This window comes from Antennarius striatus, chromosome 2, assembly GCF_040054535.1.
Source record: "Antennarius striatus isolate MH-2024 chromosome 2, ASM4005453v1, whole genome shotgun sequence".
In the NCBI taxonomy this organism is placed as follows: Eukaryota; Metazoa; Chordata; class Actinopteri; order Lophiiformes; family Antennariidae; genus Antennarius; species Antennarius striatus.
Window position 1 is genome coordinate 20776149 of NC_090777.1, and position 21573 is coordinate 20797721.

At 43.7% G+C, this 21573-nt stretch overlaps 2 protein-coding genes across 5 annotated transcripts in view; one reads left to right on the forward strand and one right to left on the reverse strand.

Moving 5' to 3' along the window:
- fmnl3 (formin-like 3) overlaps positions 1 to 4760 on the forward strand; it is a 31147-nt gene extending 26387 nt beyond the window's left edge. For 2 of the 3 annotated variants that reach the window (XM_068325940.1, XM_068325958.1), the window contains 2 exons: positions 412 to 525; positions 2209 to 4760. In XM_068325940.1, the coding sequence (XP_068182041.1) occupies positions 412 to 503 (92 nt within the window). In that variant the 3' untranslated portion in view covers positions 504 to 525; positions 2209 to 4760. The remainder of the gene's footprint in view (positions 1 to 411; positions 526 to 2208) is intronic. The other variant, XM_068325949.1, reaches the window with a different exon arrangement.
- The window catches only part of lrp1ab (low density lipoprotein receptor-related protein 1Ab), an 86019-nt gene continuing 68325 nt past the window's right edge, over positions 3880 to 21573 (reverse strand). For both annotated transcript variants that reach the window (XM_068325929.1, XM_068325921.1), the window contains 39 exons: positions 21335 to 21451; positions 21077 to 21205; positions 20834 to 20962; positions 20549 to 20689; positions 20257 to 20444; positions 19250 to 19433; positions 19059 to 19144; positions 18852 to 18971; positions 17872 to 18059; positions 17501 to 17706; positions 16804 to 16992; positions 14870 to 15018; positions 14550 to 14643; positions 14309 to 14425; positions 14068 to 14187; positions 13861 to 13983; positions 13637 to 13762; positions 13430 to 13546; positions 12622 to 12728; positions 12378 to 12510; positions 12097 to 12219; positions 11869 to 11991; positions 11645 to 11782; positions 11370 to 11507; positions 11159 to 11278; positions 10771 to 11054; positions 10511 to 10689; positions 10320 to 10426; positions 10025 to 10144; positions 9750 to 9926; positions 9494 to 9634; positions 9221 to 9394; positions 8307 to 8468; positions 8033 to 8204; positions 7737 to 7838; positions 7483 to 7556; positions 7307 to 7400; positions 6370 to 6514; positions 3880 to 5708 (listed from right to left, as the gene is read on the reverse strand). In XM_068325929.1, the coding sequence (XP_068182030.1) occupies positions 5571 to 5708; positions 6370 to 6514; positions 7307 to 7400; positions 7483 to 7556; positions 7737 to 7838; positions 8033 to 8204; positions 8307 to 8468; positions 9221 to 9394; positions 9494 to 9634; positions 9750 to 9926; positions 10025 to 10144; positions 10320 to 10426; positions 10511 to 10689; positions 10771 to 11054; positions 11159 to 11278; positions 11370 to 11507; positions 11645 to 11782; positions 11869 to 11991; positions 12097 to 12219; positions 12378 to 12510; positions 12622 to 12728; positions 13430 to 13546; positions 13637 to 13762; positions 13861 to 13983; positions 14068 to 14187; positions 14309 to 14425; positions 14550 to 14643; positions 14870 to 15018; positions 16804 to 16992; positions 17501 to 17706; positions 17872 to 18059; positions 18852 to 18971; positions 19059 to 19144; positions 19250 to 19433; positions 20257 to 20444; positions 20549 to 20689; positions 20834 to 20962; positions 21077 to 21205; positions 21335 to 21451 (5474 nt within the window). In that variant the 3' untranslated portion in view covers positions 3880 to 5570. The remainder of the gene's footprint in view (positions 5709 to 6369; positions 6515 to 7306; positions 7401 to 7482; positions 7557 to 7736; positions 7839 to 8032; positions 8205 to 8306; positions 8469 to 9220; positions 9395 to 9493; positions 9635 to 9749; positions 9927 to 10024; positions 10145 to 10319; positions 10427 to 10510; positions 10690 to 10770; positions 11055 to 11158; positions 11279 to 11369; positions 11508 to 11644; positions 11783 to 11868; positions 11992 to 12096; positions 12220 to 12377; positions 12511 to 12621; positions 12729 to 13429; positions 13547 to 13636; positions 13763 to 13860; positions 13984 to 14067; positions 14188 to 14308; positions 14426 to 14549; positions 14644 to 14869; positions 15019 to 16803; positions 16993 to 17500; positions 17707 to 17871; positions 18060 to 18851; positions 18972 to 19058; positions 19145 to 19249; positions 19434 to 20256; positions 20445 to 20548; positions 20690 to 20833; positions 20963 to 21076; positions 21206 to 21334; positions 21452 to 21573) is intronic.

Here is a 21573-nt window from a genome sequence, read left to right on the forward strand (position 1 = left end):
GTGGTGGCAGTATTGAGTCAAATTTTATCCAATAGGAGTCCTCCGTGTTTTCTTGTCACAAAACGCAACAAAAAAGTTGCGTTTTCAAAACGTTCCAGCATCGTGTGGACTGGGCCTGAATTTAAAAAGTTTCTAAGTTATAAGTAATTAATTATAATTTAATGTAGTTCATATAAATGAAAATATGGGGATTTATTGTACGTTGCTTCTATATATCCTGTTAAAAAGCCTATCCTGTTTTACACGGTTTGTCTCCGTAGAGCTACACAGCTTACGGAAACAGCTCCATTTTTTCCCAGGTTCATTTCAATCTCCTGAAAGGAATGTGTTTCAGCCCCCCCCACCTTTTAAAAAAAAAAAAGGCAGAGTCTCAGATGTGACATGTTTTCTCTCCCTCCCCCTCCCCCCCAGTACTGAAGAGCGTGCCCTTCACAGCCCGTACTGCTAAACGCGGCTCACGGTTCTTCTGTGAAGCCAACCTCTGTGACGACGCCAACTGCTAGCCCTTGCCCCCCTAATGCCAAGGTTGTCCAGGTGTCTCTTCTACGCCTCCTGACCCCACTGTGCATGCAAGCATGATCCCACTCACCCCCCCCAAACCCAGACCCCACCACCACAACTATTGTCCACTAACATGGGCCGCCATTGGTTGTTTCGTATGGACTCCTATCAGGCGTGTGATGATAGAAGTCAGCCAAACCTCTTTGCTTGATGCACATATTTCCATTGGCAACCAACTTGTACAGAGCATCAGCATATTTTTTTTTTGTGAAACATGCTGAAGCACTCAGTACAATCAGCCATGACTGTTTGAAATCGTAAAATGCATGACGTAAAAGGCTGTGCATTACATTTACAACGGTTTTCCTTTCATGAAGCTCATTCCAACAATCATAACTTGAAGAGGTTTGGCTACTTTTTTTTTCTTTTTTTTTAATACCTTGTTCCATGAAACTAACTTGTTTGGTGTTGGTTTCCGGCTAACATGTGACTCTTCTTTCCTCAACCACCACTGTTTGTTCCACCCTCTCCAGCTGAAAAGAAGATTAATGACAGTATTTCCCATTCCTAAGAGAGGGTAAGAAAGGCAGCCTGGCTGAGCCGCGGCCCGCTTGGCCCCCCACCCCCTCGGCTCCTGTGTGCTGCTACAGTGATGTCAGCTGCTTCAGCTAGCGCTTCCGAAAGAAAATGCTTCTCAATATAAAGAGTATCTTTAAAACACAAACGGAAGAAAGCAAAGTCACTAAAAATTGTATTTAAAAAAAAAAGAAGTGAAACATGAATTCATTTAATTTTCCACCTGAGAAGAAGCGTCTGGGATATTTTCAAAACATTTTTTAGGCTCACTTGCATACCTTTACCCTTAAGATCATCATCATCATCATCATCATCATCATCATCCCCACCTCCTCCTTCTATGTGTTGCATGTCGTCCAGTGTTCATTCACCTGTCAACAACGTCTGCCATGTTTTGTCTTTGTTAGCTGTCACCTGCAGTGTGCTGAACGGCTGTTTGGTCAACAGGCTCCATGAGATCACAAAGAATACACAAAGTCAATCTGCAGCAATTATATTGAACTAAAGGTTTTGCCTTCATTCAGCCAGTTTTAATGTTGTCGAACAGAACGAGAGCTTGTTGACCATTGTGGCGTAGCTGTGATCATGATGACCGGAGCGTCGTCAGCGTCACAGTCTTCATCAGTGCATTCCCAGACTGTTCCGTGTGTCACCACTACCAGTTCGAATGCATGTCAATGGGATTGTGTCGTTCAGTGCCGTCGTCACGTCTAATACCAGTTAACACAGTTGAATTATTGCAGATGTTATATAACTGATTGAAGTGAAATGTAGGCGCTACTGTTGCTAGAAAAGATAGCTAAAACAAATGCAGGCTAAACAAAGAGTGGTTGATGTTTTTCTTGATTTAATTCTAAGGAGGATTTTAGCTTTCTGTGTTGTTGAAGTGTACGGCATCACAAAGGGATGTTTTATTTATTTAGCATGGACAATCTTAGAGATATGCTAGTTTATTAGGTGTTTCCTAATAAACTGGAACATAAATGCTCTATAAGTATGTAATAAAAACACTCCTAGTACCACAATAGAAGTTTAGCTGAAGCACATTTGCTGATTGATCTCTGAGTCCTCTAACAGTTGTGCACCCCCCCCCCCCATGACTCTGACTCCTCTTTTCATGCCTACTCACAGATCTCAGAAGCCAGCCTTTCCTGCGAGCCGATGCGCTGATCCGGAGCGGTTGGAAGAGACCCTAAACTTATTGTCACTTATACTTCCCTTCCTACCATAACCTTCCTCTCTGTGTCCCAATGGTCTATCTCAACCCTGAGGCTGCAGATCACAAAGACTGAAAAAAAAAGGGACAGGACAGAGCCTCTGTTTTAGCTGGGTAATTTATTTATTTATGGAGGCCCTTTACAGCCACTTTAAGTGAGCAGGCATCATTACAGAAGCACAATGGGTCACTCTTGTCTCGCTGCAAACACAAGACTTTCCCCGCTCTGCTGCCTTCAAGAGGCAGACAAGTCCGAGGACAAAACACAAGACAGATGAGGTGAGTCGAGAACCGGCCGACCGCAAAGAAGGAAGAGCTGCGTTTTCACTATCAAGTGCCTGCCAACATGTGGATTTTATTCCTAGGACCGTTAATTTTCTCAGATTACAACGTCATAGCAGGACTTGGATTGGGAAGCAGCCAACGGAGGATGCCAGCTCAGCTACTGGGATGTTTGTCTCGCAAAACTTTCCTGTAAATCACAGAAAGTCTTCGATATCGGAATTAAGTGTTTCCTAACTCTAACCCTAAGACAAGTCAGCATATTCAATCATATCTTGATATTATTGCTTATCAAGACCTGAAAGACCATCAGTGCTCTTCTTCTTTTTTTTTGACAAGCTAGCCAAACCAAATGTTTCTCAAATGTCTAATTGTGTTTTGCTTAAGTGCCTTTTTTATGTGTAAACAGTGTTACTTATCACAAATCAGCCACGATTAGTATATTTTACATCTTTTGTTAAGGATTGTTACTTGTAATATAATATTATCCTTATAATCCTGACAATATGCAAGAGTTAGAATGTCCTGCTTCAAGGGAAGCTCAACCTAAGGGGAATACTGCCTTTAAAAAATGACTTATTTACCTCTCTAGTACATCAATGTCTTAAAACTCATTACTTGTCCAACTAGTTCTTAAATCTGAATGTTAGATGCTTTGACAACACTTTCTGTCACACTTAGTGATATTTGGGAAGTGACATGTATGAAGGAGATTCCATATGGATGGTCGTTTCCAAGGGCCCAGATGACATTGACCTGATGTTGATGTGATGTTGGATGAAGGATGCTTCCATACCTGAGGACTTAAGTTTGAAGTGCTGTTTAAAGAAAATAATCTCCTGTCTTATTAGAGATGATGCATTTTTTAAAATTTGCATTGGCACAAAGGGAGCTTTTTACACTACTGTACTTAATTTGGCTAGAAAGTGTATGAGGCACTAACGCTTATGTTGACATTTATATTGTACATTCAAATCAAGAATTTTACTTTTTAGAAGAAATGATCCATGATTTTTTTCTATTGACTCACAGATGATACTTCCTGTTAAATAAACAAGATGAATTATGTAGCTATAAAGCTCAAAGAGTGTCATTACGCCTCCGGAGACAAAGGCCTGTTTTTTTTTTTTTTCTTTGATGAAGGAACATTCAAAACAAGCAATTACTACATGTTCATGTTTTATTTCTTATTTTTCTATAAGGATACTTGTTCATTTCTGACGTACTCCAGCAGGAAATAACAAGCATTCATTTTCCTCTCCATTCCTCTCTTTTCAAATGACAAATGACAGACAGAGCCACCGTACATTTCTACTATAAAAATCCATTTAATTTCTGATATCAAAAAGAAATTGAATCATCACAAAACAATCGTAACCACAAATATCCGTGTGGGTTTTTGTCCCCCAAAAGAAAAATGATTATTCTAATTTACATGGTCAGATGAGAATCTAACAGAATGTTGTAAAAAAAAAAAGAAAAAAAAAGTGAATACTGTTAAAAAGTGACGAGCCGGAGACGGGATGTGTGTGTGTGTGTGTGTGTGTGTCATGTAGTGAGTGATATGGTAGGTGTGGCTGATAAGCTCAGTTAAAAGCAGTGAGACACAAAGTGAGCAAAACGTTTAAGACTAAAATCCTTTTTGACTGACAGATAGATGGTTAGCATTAGCAGCAAAGGAAAAAAAAAAAAAAAAAGGAATGCAAATCAGGAAGCTTATCAGTCCCCTTCCTGGGAATGCGCTCAACAATGAGCATTAACCTAAATCACATGTCCATGTAATCACATACAATTACAAAAAAGAAAAAAAAAAACCTCCCATATTAGTACATACCATCACACGGTCTTCCTTGGCCTTTCCTGAAAGTACATTTACAATCAAAAGACATGGAACAAAAGCTAAAACGACCGTTCTCAGCTAAAAACTCATCCCAGCTTGTTTTTCAGTGATGACTGGAAGATTCACAGAAACTCGCCTTCACTCTCTAAAACAAAATCCGCCTCCTCTCCAAAGTGTCCTACAAGTAGGCTAAACCAAGGCCACGGATATCCATCCCAGACTTCTCATCCTGGAATGTGATTATTACAATCGTCCTCATCTCGCACAACTTACACACTGCCATTGACTCATTCATTGCTGACATAAGCGTATCAATTATACAATGACTTAAAAAAAAAAAAAAGAAGAAGTTAAAAAGTAAAGACTGCTATTTTTACTGATGTTTGTATTCCTGGGTATACTTTCAAGACACTTTGTTAATAGGTTTATATATATATGCAAATATATAACTTTAGTCTGTGCAAGAAGGTAAAAGACAATCACTTGAACGCAGTTCTTTGAGACAACAGAACAGATGCCGTCTGCAATGTGGTGTCCTCCATTTGTACATGTGCAGAACAATTGTTTCCCAGCCTCAGTCTCCCTTTAGACCTCCAGCAGCAAACGTACATTTACACATAATATGAAAGACGGAGCAGAACCAGCGTCCAGGAAGCATCCACAGTGAGCGCTGACACTGGTCCTCTGGTTCACGGACAACAAAAGACTTGGCAACTCATCGAGGATGGAACAATATTCTTTTTCTCCCTATACAATTCGTACAAAAATAAAACAATTAAAATTGTTCCACTGCCATTTTGTAACTCTTATCTTTTACATTTGCACAGAGGTAGTGGCTATATGCGTGAGAGGGGAGGGGGAGTTGTGAGAAGGGGAGGAGGTGGTGAGCGAACTTGAAAAGAACTGAATAAATGTCTATAAAATGGTTTCTTTACATCACCAGAGGATTTTTTTCGTCAAAGAACAAAATATAATACTGCAATCACTTAAAAAAGTAGTCCTTCATTTTATACATTTTTATACAGTGTTCTCGCTTTTCCTTTTTTTTTTTGTTGCTTTTCTTTTCAGTTGATAAAGGCATAGGATGAGAGAGCTGGTCGGCTCAGCACTGGGTTGGGCAGGGCAGTGTTGAAAGAGTTCAGTCCATGCAAAGCTCTACGCCAGTGGGTCGCTCATGTCCTCGTCGCCCTGGGAGAGAAGCTCTTTCTTTTCGTCCGTGCTGGCCAGAGAGTTGCGGCTGTTGTGGGCGCCCATATACAGGGTGGCATACACCGGGTTGGTGAAGTTGGTGGGCTGCAAATCAGAGAAGATCACATGGAGATTCTGGATTTCATTCTTTTTTGTGCTTCAGAAAGTCTTAAGTCTTGTTTTTTAATGTTTTTTGTTGGGGGTTTTTTTTTGTGAAGCTTTGCAGTGTCACTGCCAGCTGTGGTTCTGTGGGTTAACCCATAGTCAGTGGCTCCAGGAAAACTTCTGTAGAACAAGGCTTTAAAAGTCCTTCAGCTCCCTCTGCTGCTTCTGCAGGAGCAGAACCCCCCCCCCAAACCATGTGGCTTCTTCCTTCCTCCTTTTCTTAATCCACATATCTGTGGTTTCTCTGTTATGTTGCTTCACCTCAAACTGGTCATTGACACTGGTTCTACTAGCCCTGTTAACGTTTGACATATTTTTGCCTGAGACTTCTACCAATGAGACCAATGAGAGTTGTTTTCAGAAACAACGTCCCAGTTGTTCTAAATAAAACCTCTTTGATTGGAACTACTTTCTACCAAAGACATGGAGGCGTTAATAGTGCTCCATTCCTCTCATGCACTGATGACAGAAGTTTCAGTAGACATGTTTAAAATTAGGTCCATAAAATCACACTACTAACACCACTAGGAGTAAATGAATTTGTTTTTTTGTGATATGGGTGAATAGTCCCTTCACATAAGGATGTTTTCAGCTGTTTTACCTTGTCTGGGTCCAAAGCAAAGTCTGAATCCAGGAGATCCCCATCGTCATCCTCAGGCTCGCCTTCATAGATCTTATAAGCTGGGTTACCGATCTCGACATTCATGGCTCCATTTGTCATTCGGTGGTGCTGGAAGCCCTTTGCACTACAGACAGATTAAAGAACCCATTAACCATATCAGCAGCAGGTTGAAACCTTTGCTAGAATTATTTAAGGAGATCCCTTAAACAGTTGACAGGGGCTGGAAAAGCATCCTAATTTATTATATAAGGTAGGTACTGATGCAGCACCAGCAACATACAGTACAACCAACACAATCATGACGACATATATTGAAGGTTGTCAAATGAACTTCTGTCAAAAGGCCATTTGATTCAACCCAGAGAATGCACTGCAGCATGTCTGCTGTGGAGAATGCTGGATTTACACTTTGCAAATATTCACTTGTTTGCAAGCATATAAACATTTCTCATAGATGCACAGTGGTAGAATTCAATACGCAAGCACACAGTGTAAGCCCTACATGTACACATGTAAACAAGAAAGGGAAGGACAAAACAGTTCGACTGTTTGTGCATCAGTAGCAAGGCTACGTCAGACCAAAGTCAGGAGGTCCCTGTGTTGTTGGGTGGGAAACCCCATGGGAGATGGCAGGCAAAGACAAACAAACAGATTTCTGCACTGACTGACAGAATGGACAATGGATTGACAAAAAGCATCAATCTGATTGGATATCAGGTAAGGGAGGGACAAGATGAATCATGTAACCCTATCAAGTTACCGCGAGCACTGAGAACGAGATTTGCCCGGCCATAGAGACCTGGGAGACAGGAAATAGGTGGTTATCAAAAGGAAAGTGAGTACCTAGATAACACAGGTATGGGGATAAGATGAGAAATGGGTGTTTGGATCAGAGATGTGTGAAAGCAGGACTCACCCGCTCATTCTCCGCTTGTACCACAAGATGGCACCGACCACCAGCAGGGCCAGCAGCAGGAGCAGGAGCACTGGGACGACAATGGAGGCAGTGCCTGCAAGCGAATCGGTAAACATGAGCAAACAGGACCAGAGTGAATGTTTTCCTCACAAGATGTTCTCGCCAGCGTGACTCACTTCCACTGGAAGCAGAAGTATCCACAGCAGCCGCTGCAATTTCACATCTGTATCCCATCCATCCCACAGGACACCTGGACACAAGCCATAGTTAGAAAAGGGAGGACATGAGGCTGGAAAGTTCACTAATTAACTCAATGCTTTCTGATCCACCATTATGAGAGTCTGATCTCTGTCATGAGCGAGAATTAACAAGATAATATGAAAAAATAGATGAAGGTGTGTATGATTAGTTGGTGGGTGTCATCTCTTACTTGCACTGAGGCAGTAGTGTGTGAGTGTCCACTGAACATTGTCCGTTTAAGCAGTAGTCCAAACAGGTGTAACAGCTGGGTTGGGTCTCACCATTTGGACAGCTACACACACACACACACACAAACACACACAAACATATAATATAATGGATAAATCAGCAATTTCTTCTGCCCGGCCCTCACGCCCATATATTTTTGGCCATGAGGCACCGATTCATCAATGTCACCCGCAAGACGCATTGACTGATGTCCGATCTTGCTCACCAGATATGTCATAAATATTCATGTGCACCTACCTGCAGGAAACCTTGCTGGAGGGTGACGTCAAACATCTGCCTGTCCCACAGAACTGACACTTGTCCAGATCACACAGGTGTCCAAGGTACTGAGAGGAACACTGACAGAGTTTGGTGCCGTTGGAGGTTTGTAAGCAGGTTCCTCCGTTGTGGCAGAAACCCTCACATATACCTGAGGATAATATAATATTTAAGGTTTGTTTACATCGGTACTATCTGACTGTCAGGGACATTGACAACAACACGTTAGGGTATTGACGGCGTTGCTCCTTACTGTACTGGCACTGGTCTCCCTGGTATGCTGGCGGGCAGCTGCAGGTGGGCTGGTTGCCCATGTTGACGGAGCAGTTTCCTCCGTTCAGGCAGTGGTCCTGACAGGTGTGGCGGTTACAGTTGGGTCCTGTGAAGCCCTTTGGGCATCTGCAGGTTGGAGCACCTAGAACATAATAAATATTTAAACTAACTGCTTTCATAAAACGTGCATCAATTCATCACCACCACTCATGTCCCTTCAGAAATATAGGATCTAAATTCATCCCAAATTCATTACTGCGTGTGTTCAGCTTCCATAAGTGGCCAGAATTACTTTCTACAAAAACAATTCTGCTTTTATTCCACTTTATTAAAGTATGTTTCATAACGTAGATGTTTCTACTCACGCAGATGTAAGAAAATAATTTTAACTCGCTTAGCTTTCGTTTTTTTCCGCATTTACGATGATGCCATTGTTAAACCACAGTGCGCCCTCGTGCATTCGCGCATCAACGCTCGCGACTTCACCACATCGCAGATTTTTGTTAGGTAGTCACGTGATACCGTACGCGCATTCTATTGGCTGACGGCATCCGGAAGTGCGCTCGGTTCTGTGAGTCTCGGACCTCAGTGAGACACAAAAGTGCTTTAAACAGTCGATAAGAGTGTGGGAAAAGGTAATACAGATAGAAGGTGGTTTAATATTAGTATTGGGAGGGTTCACAAACGTTTAAATTACTTTAAATAACAAGATAAATAAATTCTCGCTTTATCGCGGAATTCGTCAATTGCGTGTGGCACGAGGGCGCACTGTAATTATAACAATTTTTTCAAGGAATGTACAAGATTGAAGTCATAAATAATTGTAACGACATTATAATATATGGGAGCATGGGGTTGTATCTGTAAGAGCTGTTGTGTACGCTGGACTCTTACCTGTTCGTGAAGCAGTGCATGTGCCTCCGTTCTCGCAGAAGTCCCTGCACTGGTTGATCTCACACCTCTCTCCGGTGTAGCTGGGCTGGCAGCGACACTTGGCCACCTGACGGGCATTGAGGAAGCAGCTCCCGCCGTTCTGACACTGAATATCACAGGGCCCAGTGGGGGGAGCTATGGAAGGGTGATTTCGTGATGAGGCAACATGTCGGAATACCGCGTCACACACGAGTTTGATTAAATAGAAGTAGTTTGTCGTTCCTGCACACTTACAGAATGGCGACTGGGTGGGGGCGGGCCTCTCCACGCATGTGCCGTTGTCAGCCACATAGTTGTTGGGGCATGTACACACTGGTCCACTGGGACTAAGCAGACATAGCCACTCACACTTCTTCCTGTCACATGGGTTAGTCACTGGTGCAGAGACAGATAAAGGATCAGTTTAGAAAAACTGATATTTTTTTAAACTAATGCAGAGATTTACATTTGCTTAAATTAAATCTGGCGTGTTTCATGACCAAACACTCACTCTCCGGCTGCTTGTAGCGGTGGTAGAGGACTATGTCTGTGGCATGGTTGATGCCTGTGGTCAGATTCTCCATCGGACCTTTACCAAACTTATTCACCCGGAAGACAATATTATTGATGTAAGTGACTCCGTATATGTAGTCCTCAAAGATATCTATGCTGAACGGATGGAGCAAATCTGGGAGAAAAAAAAGAGAAAAGAAAAACAGTTTAAAAAAAATCCACAAATCAAAACCACACTTCACACTTTTGTTCGGAGTTTACAAAGAACTCAACTGTTTTTAATGCCAGCGACTGCAATGACAGGATCAGAACCATCCAGACGAACGCTGCCAATCACGGACAGTTTAGCATCCGCCCAGTAAAGACGCTCATTGAAGTAATCCACTGATAAACCTGCCGAGAGAGAGAATGGAAAAGTCTTACAGATAGACACGATGACTTCTAGGAGATGAAAAGCTGGTATTCTTGGTGGATATTAGGCTGTGAATGCGTCACGCGGAGCAGCACAGAAAGAACATGCGTGCTTTCATTTCATTGAGATACATCTAAATGTTAACGCAGGACCAACCTGTGGGCCACTGGATGTTTTCATGAACTATAGTTTGTCTCAGAGTGCCGTCCATGGCGGCTGTCTCAATTTTAGGATGGTTCCCCCAGTCGGCCCAGTACATGGTGCTGAAGGGAAACACACAGTTACGAACCAGTCAGCATCAGAAGAAGCCATTAACCTTGATAGAGTTCAGTTCTCCTTTTTTTTACCCTCGATGTGGATCCACCACAATGGCGTAAGGCTCGTCTATCATGCCAGAGATGAGGGTCTTGCAGTGCTGGCCGGACATCTGAGCCACTTCGATGACATCACGGCCGGAGTCGGTCCAGTACAGGTTTCCAGCCACCCAGTCCACAGCTATACCGCGAGGCATCTTCAGCTCTTTGATCTGGATAGGAACAGAAAGAAAGATGTCATCCATCTGTCTGCTTCGGTGTTCATCCTTCCACACGTATTCGACCGGTTTTACCTGCAGATTGGTGATCCTGCCCTCACTCTGACGGCGGTTGCGGTGGGAGTTGGGGGAAGATGCCGATGAGGACGGTCCAGGGAGCTCGTAGGAAGAGATGCGACCGGTGTGCCAGTTGGTCCAGAAGATACGGTTGGTTTTGACATGTAAGTCCATGGCATCAATACGCACGCTGGCATCGCCCTGGAAGGTCTGCTCATACCGCCAGTTGGGCATTCCGGGGTCCAGGCTGCGGATTTCGTTGTCGTCTGCGATGTAGAGAATCTGTCGACTGCTATTCATGCCTGGGGCAAAAAGAAACCAAGTTACAAGGGTTGATGTGAAATGAAAATTCAGAATATTCATGACTAGGAGTAAAAGACGGAAAGCAGGCAGCGCTGGTTCTCACTGTCAGCTTTGCAAGTGTCATGGATCCTTGTGAAGAACTTGTGGCAGCTGCACTTATAGGAGCCTTTGGTGTTGTTACAGATGTGGGAGCACACTCCGAACTGCAGACACTCATTCTTATCTATAAAATAATGAGCCAGTGGATCATATTTAATCACCTCAAACGTTTAAGTGTATTTATCGTAAGGGGTGCAGTGTTTGTGAACGTGTACCTCCACAGGTGCGGTGTCCTATCTTCTGGAAGCCAGGTTTGCAAGAGCAGAAGGAGTCTGTACCGTTGGTGACACAATGGGCCTCGTCTCCATCTCCACACTGAGTCCTGTTACTCCTGCAGTCGGTTAGCTTAGTGTCTGAAAGAGAAAACATGAACAAACCATGCTTGAGTTTGTCGATTCAGAATCCAGTTATATTTGGCGGAGCTTAATATTTAGAAAAGACACATCTGTGATCAGCTGAAGCATTTAGAAATCGGTTTCAACGCAGCCACCTGTCTTGCAGCCGATCTCGTCAGAGCCTTCGTCCTCACAGTCGTTGAAGAAGTTACAGCGCAGCGTGGAGCTGATGCATCTGTGGTTGGAGCAAAGGAATTCATCCTTCTCGCATGTGGGAATAGCTGGAGTGGTCTCTGTTGGCAAAACACAAAACCAACACAAGTCAGAGATTTTCTCAGTTAAAGCTGAGTAAGGGACAATTTCACAACCAAAAACTTACGGCAGTTGAGTTCATCAGAGTTGTCGCCGCAATTATTGACTCCATCGCACCTCTTTGACAATTGTAAACACACACGGTCGTTCTGGCAACGGAACACCCTGGTGGGGGGACACTGGAAGTTCCCTAACAGCCAGACAGAAAGAGGACACGAGTGATTTTAAAGAGGGCAGAGGAAATGAAAGCAGGTGATAAAACAGACATCTACATGACAAGAAAGGCTGTCCTTACTGCACTGCTCAGGATTCTCATCAGAGTTGTCGCCGCAGTCGTCCTCTCCGTCACACTTCCAGGCGAGGGGTTTACACAAAGTGTTGTTACACTGGAACTCATCCATGGGGCAAAGACGGCCAGCTGAAAAGACCAGGGAGACACAGGAAAAGCTTTTTACTACTCGTGTTGTTTGATAGATCACTTGAGGATCATTTGACTTGAAATACTCATTCATGGCCAGGTTATATAAACAAATAAATAACAGCATTTAAAAAAAAAAAGCAATGACATTAACATACCAGTACTATGACAGTTCTCCTCATCACTGCCGTCCATGCAGTCGGGATCGGCATCACACCACCAGCGGATGGGGATACAGTGTCTGTTCTTACACTGGAACTGGTCGTTGTCACAATTCAGATCACAGCCATTCTACAGAAGCATCATAGATACACAGTCGAGGGTCAGCTTATTAACAGACTGCTATTGAACACATAAAGGTCTCACTTAATGTCCAAATTAATAGAATTAAATTTATTTCACCTCATCAGATCCATCTGCACAGTCATGGTCTCCATCGCACTTCCACCTCCCGGCAATACAGCGGCCATTTGTGCAAGCAAACTCACTTTCTGAACACTGTCGAGGCACTGCAGGAGAGGAGGACCGGGTTCATGTCACACACACACACACACACACACACACCAGTAAACACCATCAGCAGGTAGGATTTAGGGTTTTAATACAGGACAAGGGTTGGAAAAAGACACACAGGAAGACTGCAGGAGGCAATGCTACAGGTCGAATCTTACTTTCATGCTACTGATTTAAATGGACTGATCACCCATTTTATATTTATGGATTTCCTCAAATATAAAATGGGTGAACATTTTGTCTAAAAAACAAAAAAAAACAAATAAAGCCTCATACGGCGACATCTAGTGGCAAAAAAGAAACAATACAGACATGTTCGAAAACATTAAGAGCTTAGGTTTGCAGACCGTCGCGGGTGAGAGGGGATCACAGAAAGACAGAAGCATGAAAGCAAAGACGTAGCAGGGAGGTAGCAGAGTAGGGGAGCGCTTCACAGGTGAGGGCGGAGTGACTTACCTCTGGCTCACGCCAACGGGACAGTATGAAATGAAATGAACATCACATGAGGCGAGGTGCATCAGAAACGACAGTGAATGGATGTTAATGTTGACCAAGTGACTCAGTATGCGCAAGTAAGTATGCGAGTATTGCAGAGGACAAGGCGGCGGGGGTGGAGGGGGGAGCATGTGTGTGAGTGACACTGGATGAGTTGAGACGACTGATGTTGACAGTGTCAAGTAAGAAAGGGGAAACCTACTACACTTGTCTTCATCCGAGTTGTCCCCACAGTCGTTGTCATAGTCGCACTGCCAGCGGCCCGGCACGCAGCGGTTGTTCTTACATCTGAACTGGTAGGGCTCACACGTCCGCTCGGCTGTGTGGGTCACAGAAAATGTGACCGTCAGTCAAATAAAGGGGAAAAGACCAACTTAATCCTCACATTGGGAATAAAGAATGTTCTTACCGCACTCCTCTTTCGGTTCGTCCGATGCGTCTCCACAGTCATCCTCGCCGTCACACTTCCAGCGAGCAGGGATGCAGCGTCCAGAGTCCTTACAGCGGAACTCATCCACGCCACAGGTCATCTGGGCTGGAGGGAGGATTGATCGGGTTATTTAAACATCAATTGAAGTGATCGAGTAAAATAAACACCAAAAAAAAAAAAAAAAAAAAAAAAGAGAATCTTACTGCAGTTTGCTGGTTCATCTGATCCATCCACACAGTCGTTGTCACGGTCACACACCCAGACTCTAGGGATACAGCGTTTGGTGATGGCACACTGGAACTGAGTGGGTGCGCACGTGACCTCAGCTAGGATTGGAAACGACACATTTGGAATCAAAAGTGAAACAACGGAACATGTAGTAGAATTTAAATGGAAAAGCTTCTACTCACGGCAGTCCTTCTCATCCTCTCCTTCTCCACAGTTATCCTGGCCGTTACAGCGGAAGATGCCCGGGATGCAGCGGCTCGGGTGGGAACATTTGAACTGGCTGGGCAAGCAAACGTGAATATCTGATGAGAAGGGAGAGAAGCAGGAAAAGTTATATGGTGATGGGAGGATACAAGAAATACAAGAAATAAAATGTGTGTGGTAATAATTGTGGGTGAAATGCATTGAAAAGAAAAAAAATACCGCAGTTGGCCTCATCAGAGTTGTCCTGGCAGTCGTTGTCTCCATCACAAATGTAGGCAGGGTTGGTGCAAATGCCCGTGCCACACTGAAACTGCCCCGGTCTGCACTTAAACTCAGCTATCATGGGGGAAAAATAGGAGTCACAGTTTGTGAGGATCACACTGAATTTAACCAACTCAATTTCATTTGAAGTTCCAGGAATGTGACACAAAGGTCTAATTATCTCTCTCAAAACACTCACGGCAGTCTGCTGGTTCATCTGACCGATCACCGCAATCATCCTCCGTGTCACATTTCCACCAGAAAGGAATGCATTTGTCGTTCTTGCACACAAACTGCAACAGGCAGAGGAAGAGTCTTCAGTTTGTCAGTGATGCAAGAAAATATATAACGTGTGACGCCAGGCCTCGCGTCAGCGACACTGACAAAACCAGAAGCTAACCAATTTAGCATCGGGCTGCCAGCCAGCTTTCATTACACAGTCAGCTTGTGTAAGAATAAACAAGCCTCACAGGTCATTCAGTCATATTCACACAGATGATGTCCCCTCGGCCTCTTTACCTGGCTGGCTGTACAGTTGGACATGCAGGTGCGCTGATCACTGGCCAGGTAGAAGTTGGTGGGACAGGCACACTTGTAACCTCCTCCAGGAGAGAGGAGGCAGAGGTTGCTGCAGCCGCCATTGTTGGTCTGACAGGGGTGGTTGAGTACTGGGCAAAGAGATGGAGAGAGGTGAAAGTTCAATCTCTGATGGCACCAACGAGTTTCTCAGCTAAGATTTTATATTATCTGGAAAAGAATAAGTAAAAAAATACGTAAGAGTGTCTCTTGGAAACTTTACTTTGCAATACTTGTAAGGAATTCATGGGTAAACCCTGGAGAAATTTTCTCATATCAGAACTACGGCTGTCAGATTAGAAAAAAATTATCCCTGATGGACAATTAGGAGCAAAACACAGCTTATATCTTGGATTTTTGCTTGTATGACAAACGACAATATAGACGGAGCCACAGCTCATATCTAAAATAACTCGGAAGTCGAGCAGCTTGTATCTGAAGGTGCTGCTGTATATGGAATTATGTTGCAAACAAAAAAAGTTGTGCTAGAACTCTAAATGTTTTATATTTTAGATTCCTCAGAGTAGCCACCCTTTGCTTTGATCCCAGCTTTGCGAATCCTTTGCCTCTCAATAAGCTTTAAAAGATAATTTTCATTTCACTGGTGTGACTTGTCAAGGTCCTTTTGTGGATTTTCTTATTTTCTTAATGGGATCGAGACCATCCCTTGTGTAAAAGTCAGGTTAGTTACACAGTTGACAGCCCTATTTGTCAGAAGTTAGAATTCATATTATGACAAGACCTAGTCAGCTAAGTAAAGAGAAACGACCGTCTTTCATCACTTGAAGAACAGAAGGTCAGTCAGACAGAAAATTGCAAAAACTGTCAATATATTTCCCTAACATGCACTCACAGAAACCAACAGGCGCTACACTGAAACTGGCACACATGAGGACCGCCCAGGAAGGGGAGACCAAGAGTCCCCTCTGCTGCTGAGGATGAGTTAGCCTCAGAAATCAACAGCTAACAGAACCTCACATTAGAGCCCAGATAAAAGCCACACAGAGTTCTAGGAGCAGACACATCTCTACATCAGCTGTTCAGAGGAGACTGCATGAATCAGGCCTCTATGGTCAAACAGCTGCTAAGAAACCAACACTTAGGAAAAAGTAACAAGCAGAAGAAATTTATTTGGACCATGAAACACAAGGAATGAACCTAAGACCAGTGGAAATCTGTGCTTTGGTCTGAGGAGTCCAAATTTTAGAAGTTTGGTTCCAACTATGGTGTCTTTGTACAACGCACCATGTGATGATAGTATGTCTGTGTGTGTGTGTGTGTGTGTGTGTGTGTGTGGGCTTTGGTGCCGACACCCTGAACCAGCATGGCTACCACAGTACAGCAGAGTTGGACCATCATTTGTTTCCAACAGGACAATGACTCCAAACACACCTTTAAAATGTGTCGAGGTAACCTGACCAAGAAGGTGAGTGATTGGATTGCTGAGTCAGGTGACCTGGCCTCTGCAGTCACCTGACCTAAACCCCATGGAGATGTTTAGGATGAGATGGACCACAGAGTGAAGGCGAACTAACCAACAGGTGCTCAGCACCTCATGAAGCTCATTGAGAGAATACCAAGAGTGTGCAAAGCAGTCATCAAGGCAATGGGTGACTACTTTGAACAAACATAAAACATATAAAATATAAAACATATTTTTAATTATTTCACTTTTTTTTGTTAACTATATAAATCCATGTGTTTTCATTCATAATTTTGATGCCTAAATAGACATGAAAATAAAGAAAACCATTCGATGGAAAGGTGTGTCCAAACTCTTGACTGGTAGGGTGTGTACAGATCAGTTGTGTGAGGCTGTGCACCAACATCCATTCTCCTCCAGAACCACGCCGTTCAAACACGACTCATGCTCTCACCCTCAGGCTGGCGATACGGATGGTAGATGTGGATGTCCATGGGCCGATGCAAGGTGCTGATAAGGGTGGTCTTGTTGGTGCCCAGAGTCTTATGAGCTCTGTTGATGGACTTAGTCTCCCAGTCGGTCCAGTAGATGTATTCCTCAAACAAAGTCATGGCGAAGATGTGGGGGATGTCCTTAGTGAGAACTGTGAAGCATCAGAAACAACCAAACACTTTCCATGAGATAAAGGACATTTGGGGATTATCATATCCTAATTTGTTTGACCAAGTGGAGCCCTAATAGCAATGAAATGAAATGATTATGTTAACTGTATAGAAATTAAACTAGACTTGTTGCTGAGGTGTCATTGTGTCTGATTGTTGTAATTGTAAAACAGAGGCAGGGTGGGTGTGCAGCAACAGTGGCTCCACTATATCTCTGTTATGTAAGGGACTCGATGCCTCATTAGCCTTTACACATTAATGGCTCTTTTTCTCCTCCTATATAACTCATTTCATGTGTTTGCATTCAGCATGCGGGCCTGTTGCTTCAGGGAACACCCCATTAAGTTGCGTTGTAAAACACAGCAATCCAAACACATCACACACGCATGGGTCGGCACACGTGAGAGGAAAGCACACGTGAGGCTCACATGACGGGGGCAAAGGTCCCGTATCTGTGTGTCCAGGTGGGAGGTGTGTGTTGGTTCTTACCCGTGTGTCTGCTGGTGCCGTCTAGACTGGCGAACTCAATGTAGTCTTCTCTGGCGTCGGCCCAGTAAATACGATCGTTGATGAAGTCCAGCGTCAGACCGTTGGGCCACGTGATCTTATCCTCCACAATGATTGTTCTGTTAGTGCCGTCCATCCCAATTCTCCCAATGTGAGGGTTGTCTCCCCAGTCCGACCAGTACAGGTACCTGAACAGGCAGTGGAGAGAGCATTAGGTCTACATTTCAGAAATGTAGTTGGAAAAAAAATCTTGATTGATCATCATCGGCAAACACTTAAACGTTTAGTGATATTAAATAAAGAAAACAACAGTAGAACTCCGACCTGTGAAATACATAAACTGTGTTTCTCACCCATAGCGCACATCCACAGCCACGGCACGAGGTTCTTTCAGACCACTGTTCACCAGCATAGTCCTGTAAGCCCCGTTCAGTTTTGACACCTCGATGGTGTCCCTGCCTTTGTCACACCAGTACAAGTTCCCACCAACCCAATCCACGGCCAGTCCATCTGGGTTACTCAGGGAGGTCCGGTGCAAAACCTGGCGGGTCAAATTTTACACAGCATTAGCTGATGCTTTAGCTTTTAAGAAGACACTCAGACAACTTTAACAAAAATATACAAATTATTCACGTATGCCAAAAGCTCACTACCACAAAGGTAAATATTCTTATCTTTATTGTTCTTATGCTTCAACTGTAAAGTGCTTTTTATTTGAGTTTACTGTATTCGATAATTTCTCACTTAATTTGCGTTCCATTGCCTATGGTACGAGTTACGGTACCGTAAACTTCTGTCCAAAAGACGACGGTAACTCGTACCTTAGGCTAACCTGATTACGTTGGCGTTTTTTTTTTTTCTTTTTCTCTAGTTTGCTTCTTTCTTTTACATTTCTTTGATATGTTTCATTACTATACAATTTGATATATAAATGACATTATGAAATAACCTATTATGTTGAAAAAGTTACTTTTGTAGCGTTTTGGAACGGATGAAGACCATTTACATTATTTGTAATGAGAAAAGTATATTTGGAATTCGAACAAATCGATATTCGGACAGCCTTCCGGAACGAATTGTGGTCGGAAACCGAGGTTTGCCTGTACCTTCCTGAGCATCACTGGTACCAATAAATTAAGAGATCATTAGTGATGCTGATGAGGGTGATATTCTTCATCCTCGACCCATCTAGTTATATACACAGAAGTATTTGCTGATGAACCAAAGGCAAAGTACAAACCTCTGATGCCCAATGAGTTTAGTTAATCATGACACCTAAAACTCTCTGGTATAAGTCGTGGTGATACACAGGATATCTGATTTCTCTACTGACCTCCATGTTGCTGCCATTCATACGCATGCGACGGATCATGCTGCCCTGAGTGGTCACGTCTGTCCAGTAGATCATCTGCTCTGCGTAGTGGAAGTCCAGCGCCACTGCATTATTCAGACCCTGAGTAAGAGGACGGTCTAGCATTAATATGTGTAACTACGCCTTCTTGAGCTTCACCATGTCGAACAAAGAGCCAGCACGTATCACCTGTTTGATGAGAGTGTAGTTGGATCCATCCAGGTTAAGTTTTCTCAGGTAGTACCGGTTAGCGAAGATCAGGTAGGGCTCCTCTTCTAAACACATGTACCAGACGGAAAACACATGGATTGGGAGTTAACTGGTGATATATTACCACTAACATCCAAACACACACACACACACACACACACGCGCTTTACCTGATGTAGATTTGCAGATGGTGGGATCATTGGGGCTGAGCTCAAAGCCATCGACACAGAGGCAGTGGAAGCTGCCGTGTGTGTTGATGCAGCGCTGAGAACACGGGTAGGTGGTTGTGCACTCGTCTATATCCACACACGTCTTCCCATCGCGCTTCAGCTGGAAACCTGAATGACACCTGCACTGAAGGGGCCGACAGCACAGGAGAAATGTTAACACCTCACACTGCAGGGTTCAAAACTTCACACATGTGTGTCTGGACCTGCTGTGAGAACCCACCACAGCCGGTCCAAAACCTCAACCCCGATACATTTTTTAATGCTTCACTTTCCAAATCCTGGAATGGCGTTTAAATTTCGGCACGCTTGTGAAATTTGTTGTCAAATACGTTTCAGAACTTCAACCCACACAGGGCATGGTAAAAAAACACACATTTATTAATCATCAAAATCAACATTGAAGTGTTGATAGAAACACCAACACACACTGAGACTTCCAAACTCCACTCCTTCGCTCTTATGTGGGAATTCAAAGAGTACTGATCTGGAATAGAGACATCCCACACCAGCGAGAGTGTGTGATAATGAAGCTATGCAACATTAAATGCTACACAAACACTGATAGTGATTCAATCTGATAGCATCCACATCAGTGTTAAGTGAATTCTTTTGGTGTACAATTTGTTCTTATCATTTTTAAATGAAACTCTGACCAAAGCCTAAACCACAAATATTCACAGGGTTCACGCAGAGTTCATGCTGTTCCAAGACTGCCCCCCCCCCCCCTACTTTCAACAAAAAGAACCAAAACATGTTTTGGTCTTACATAACTGCATGCCTGGAGCGAGTAGTTCCCAAACTTTTCACTTGAGGTCCTCCCTAATCACTTTCAGTAGTATACATCCGTTTGGTTAGCTGTATTGCTATTAGACAAACTACTTTGTTGGTTTGCTTGAGTCCCAAATGACAGAGGGATGACATGAAAACCCACCGATTAGCCGTCTTACCTTAAAGCCAATCTTGAGGTCGTCGCAAAGCTGCGAACAGCCGCTCATCTTGCTGTTCAGACACTCGTTGATGAAGCAGTTGAGTTCGTCCGAGCCGTCGCCGCAGTCGTCGTTACGGTCACACAGCAGAGTTTCGTTCAAGCATTTGCCATTACGGCATGTGAACGCCGACTCGTTGCACGTCCTCTCTGAAATCATAGCGTGTCGCTTCGCTGTCAGCTTGAAACGGTGCATCAGATATGAATTCTCACACCATCGTTAACGGTGATCAATCGGTGAATGTGAACCTCACCTGAGTCGGTGCAGCGGGGGTTCTTGGGAGCCTCGTCGGAGCGATCCTGACAGTCAAACTCTCCATCACATTCCCACTTTTTCTGGTTGAGGCAGCGGCCATTGGCGCAGCGGAACTCATCGGGACCACACGTTGGGTATTCTACACCAGAAGATGTTTATCGTTAGTCTGGACCTCACACTGAGGTACAACAAAAAACAAGCAAGGTTCACATTCTCTCCAAAACTATTTTTTAATCTACTTGCACTTGCAAGTAATCTGAGGTTCACATTAACAGAAACATACCACATTCCGGGGATTCGTCCGATCCATCCGAGCAGTCTATGTCATGGTCGCACACGAAGTGCTTGGGGATACACTGTCTGTTTTGGCACATGAACTCGTTCTCCACATCACAAGTGCTGTTTGTGTACACTGGAAACAGAGAAGAACACGCTGTGATTGCTGGAAGTGGAACCATGTTGGGAGTGTTTATTTGTTTTATCATAAAGTAGATTTTCCATGGGATTACGTTAGTATCCCACTTACAGCAACCAGCCTTGACACTCTCATCTGCTCCATCAGGACAGTCCTTGTCTCCATCACACTTCCAGCGTTGAGGCACGCACATGTGGGAACCAGGGCACTGGAAAGCTTCAGGACTGCAGGTCTTGGATTCTGCGACAACATTAGGGTAACGTTATGGGTGGTGCAACTGTGGAAATCTTACACTCATCATCAAAAGCCTCATTTTAGTAAGTGAGTAAATATTTTCAAATTGGTAATAGTTAGTGAAATGTCACTTACTGCATTTCTGGTCCTCATCAGAACCATCACCGCAGTCATCAGAGCCATCACACACCCAGTGGGTGGAGATGCAGCGATGGTTCCCACATTCAAACTGGGTGGATGTACAAAATTTGTCTGCAAATGTTTGATAAAGAGGGTTCAGCAACTGGAGAAATGTTTTCATCCACCTCAAGTACAAATCATGTTTTTACACTAGTCTGTAGAAAACAGCCTGGTATGCGTTGTTCTCCAGACAA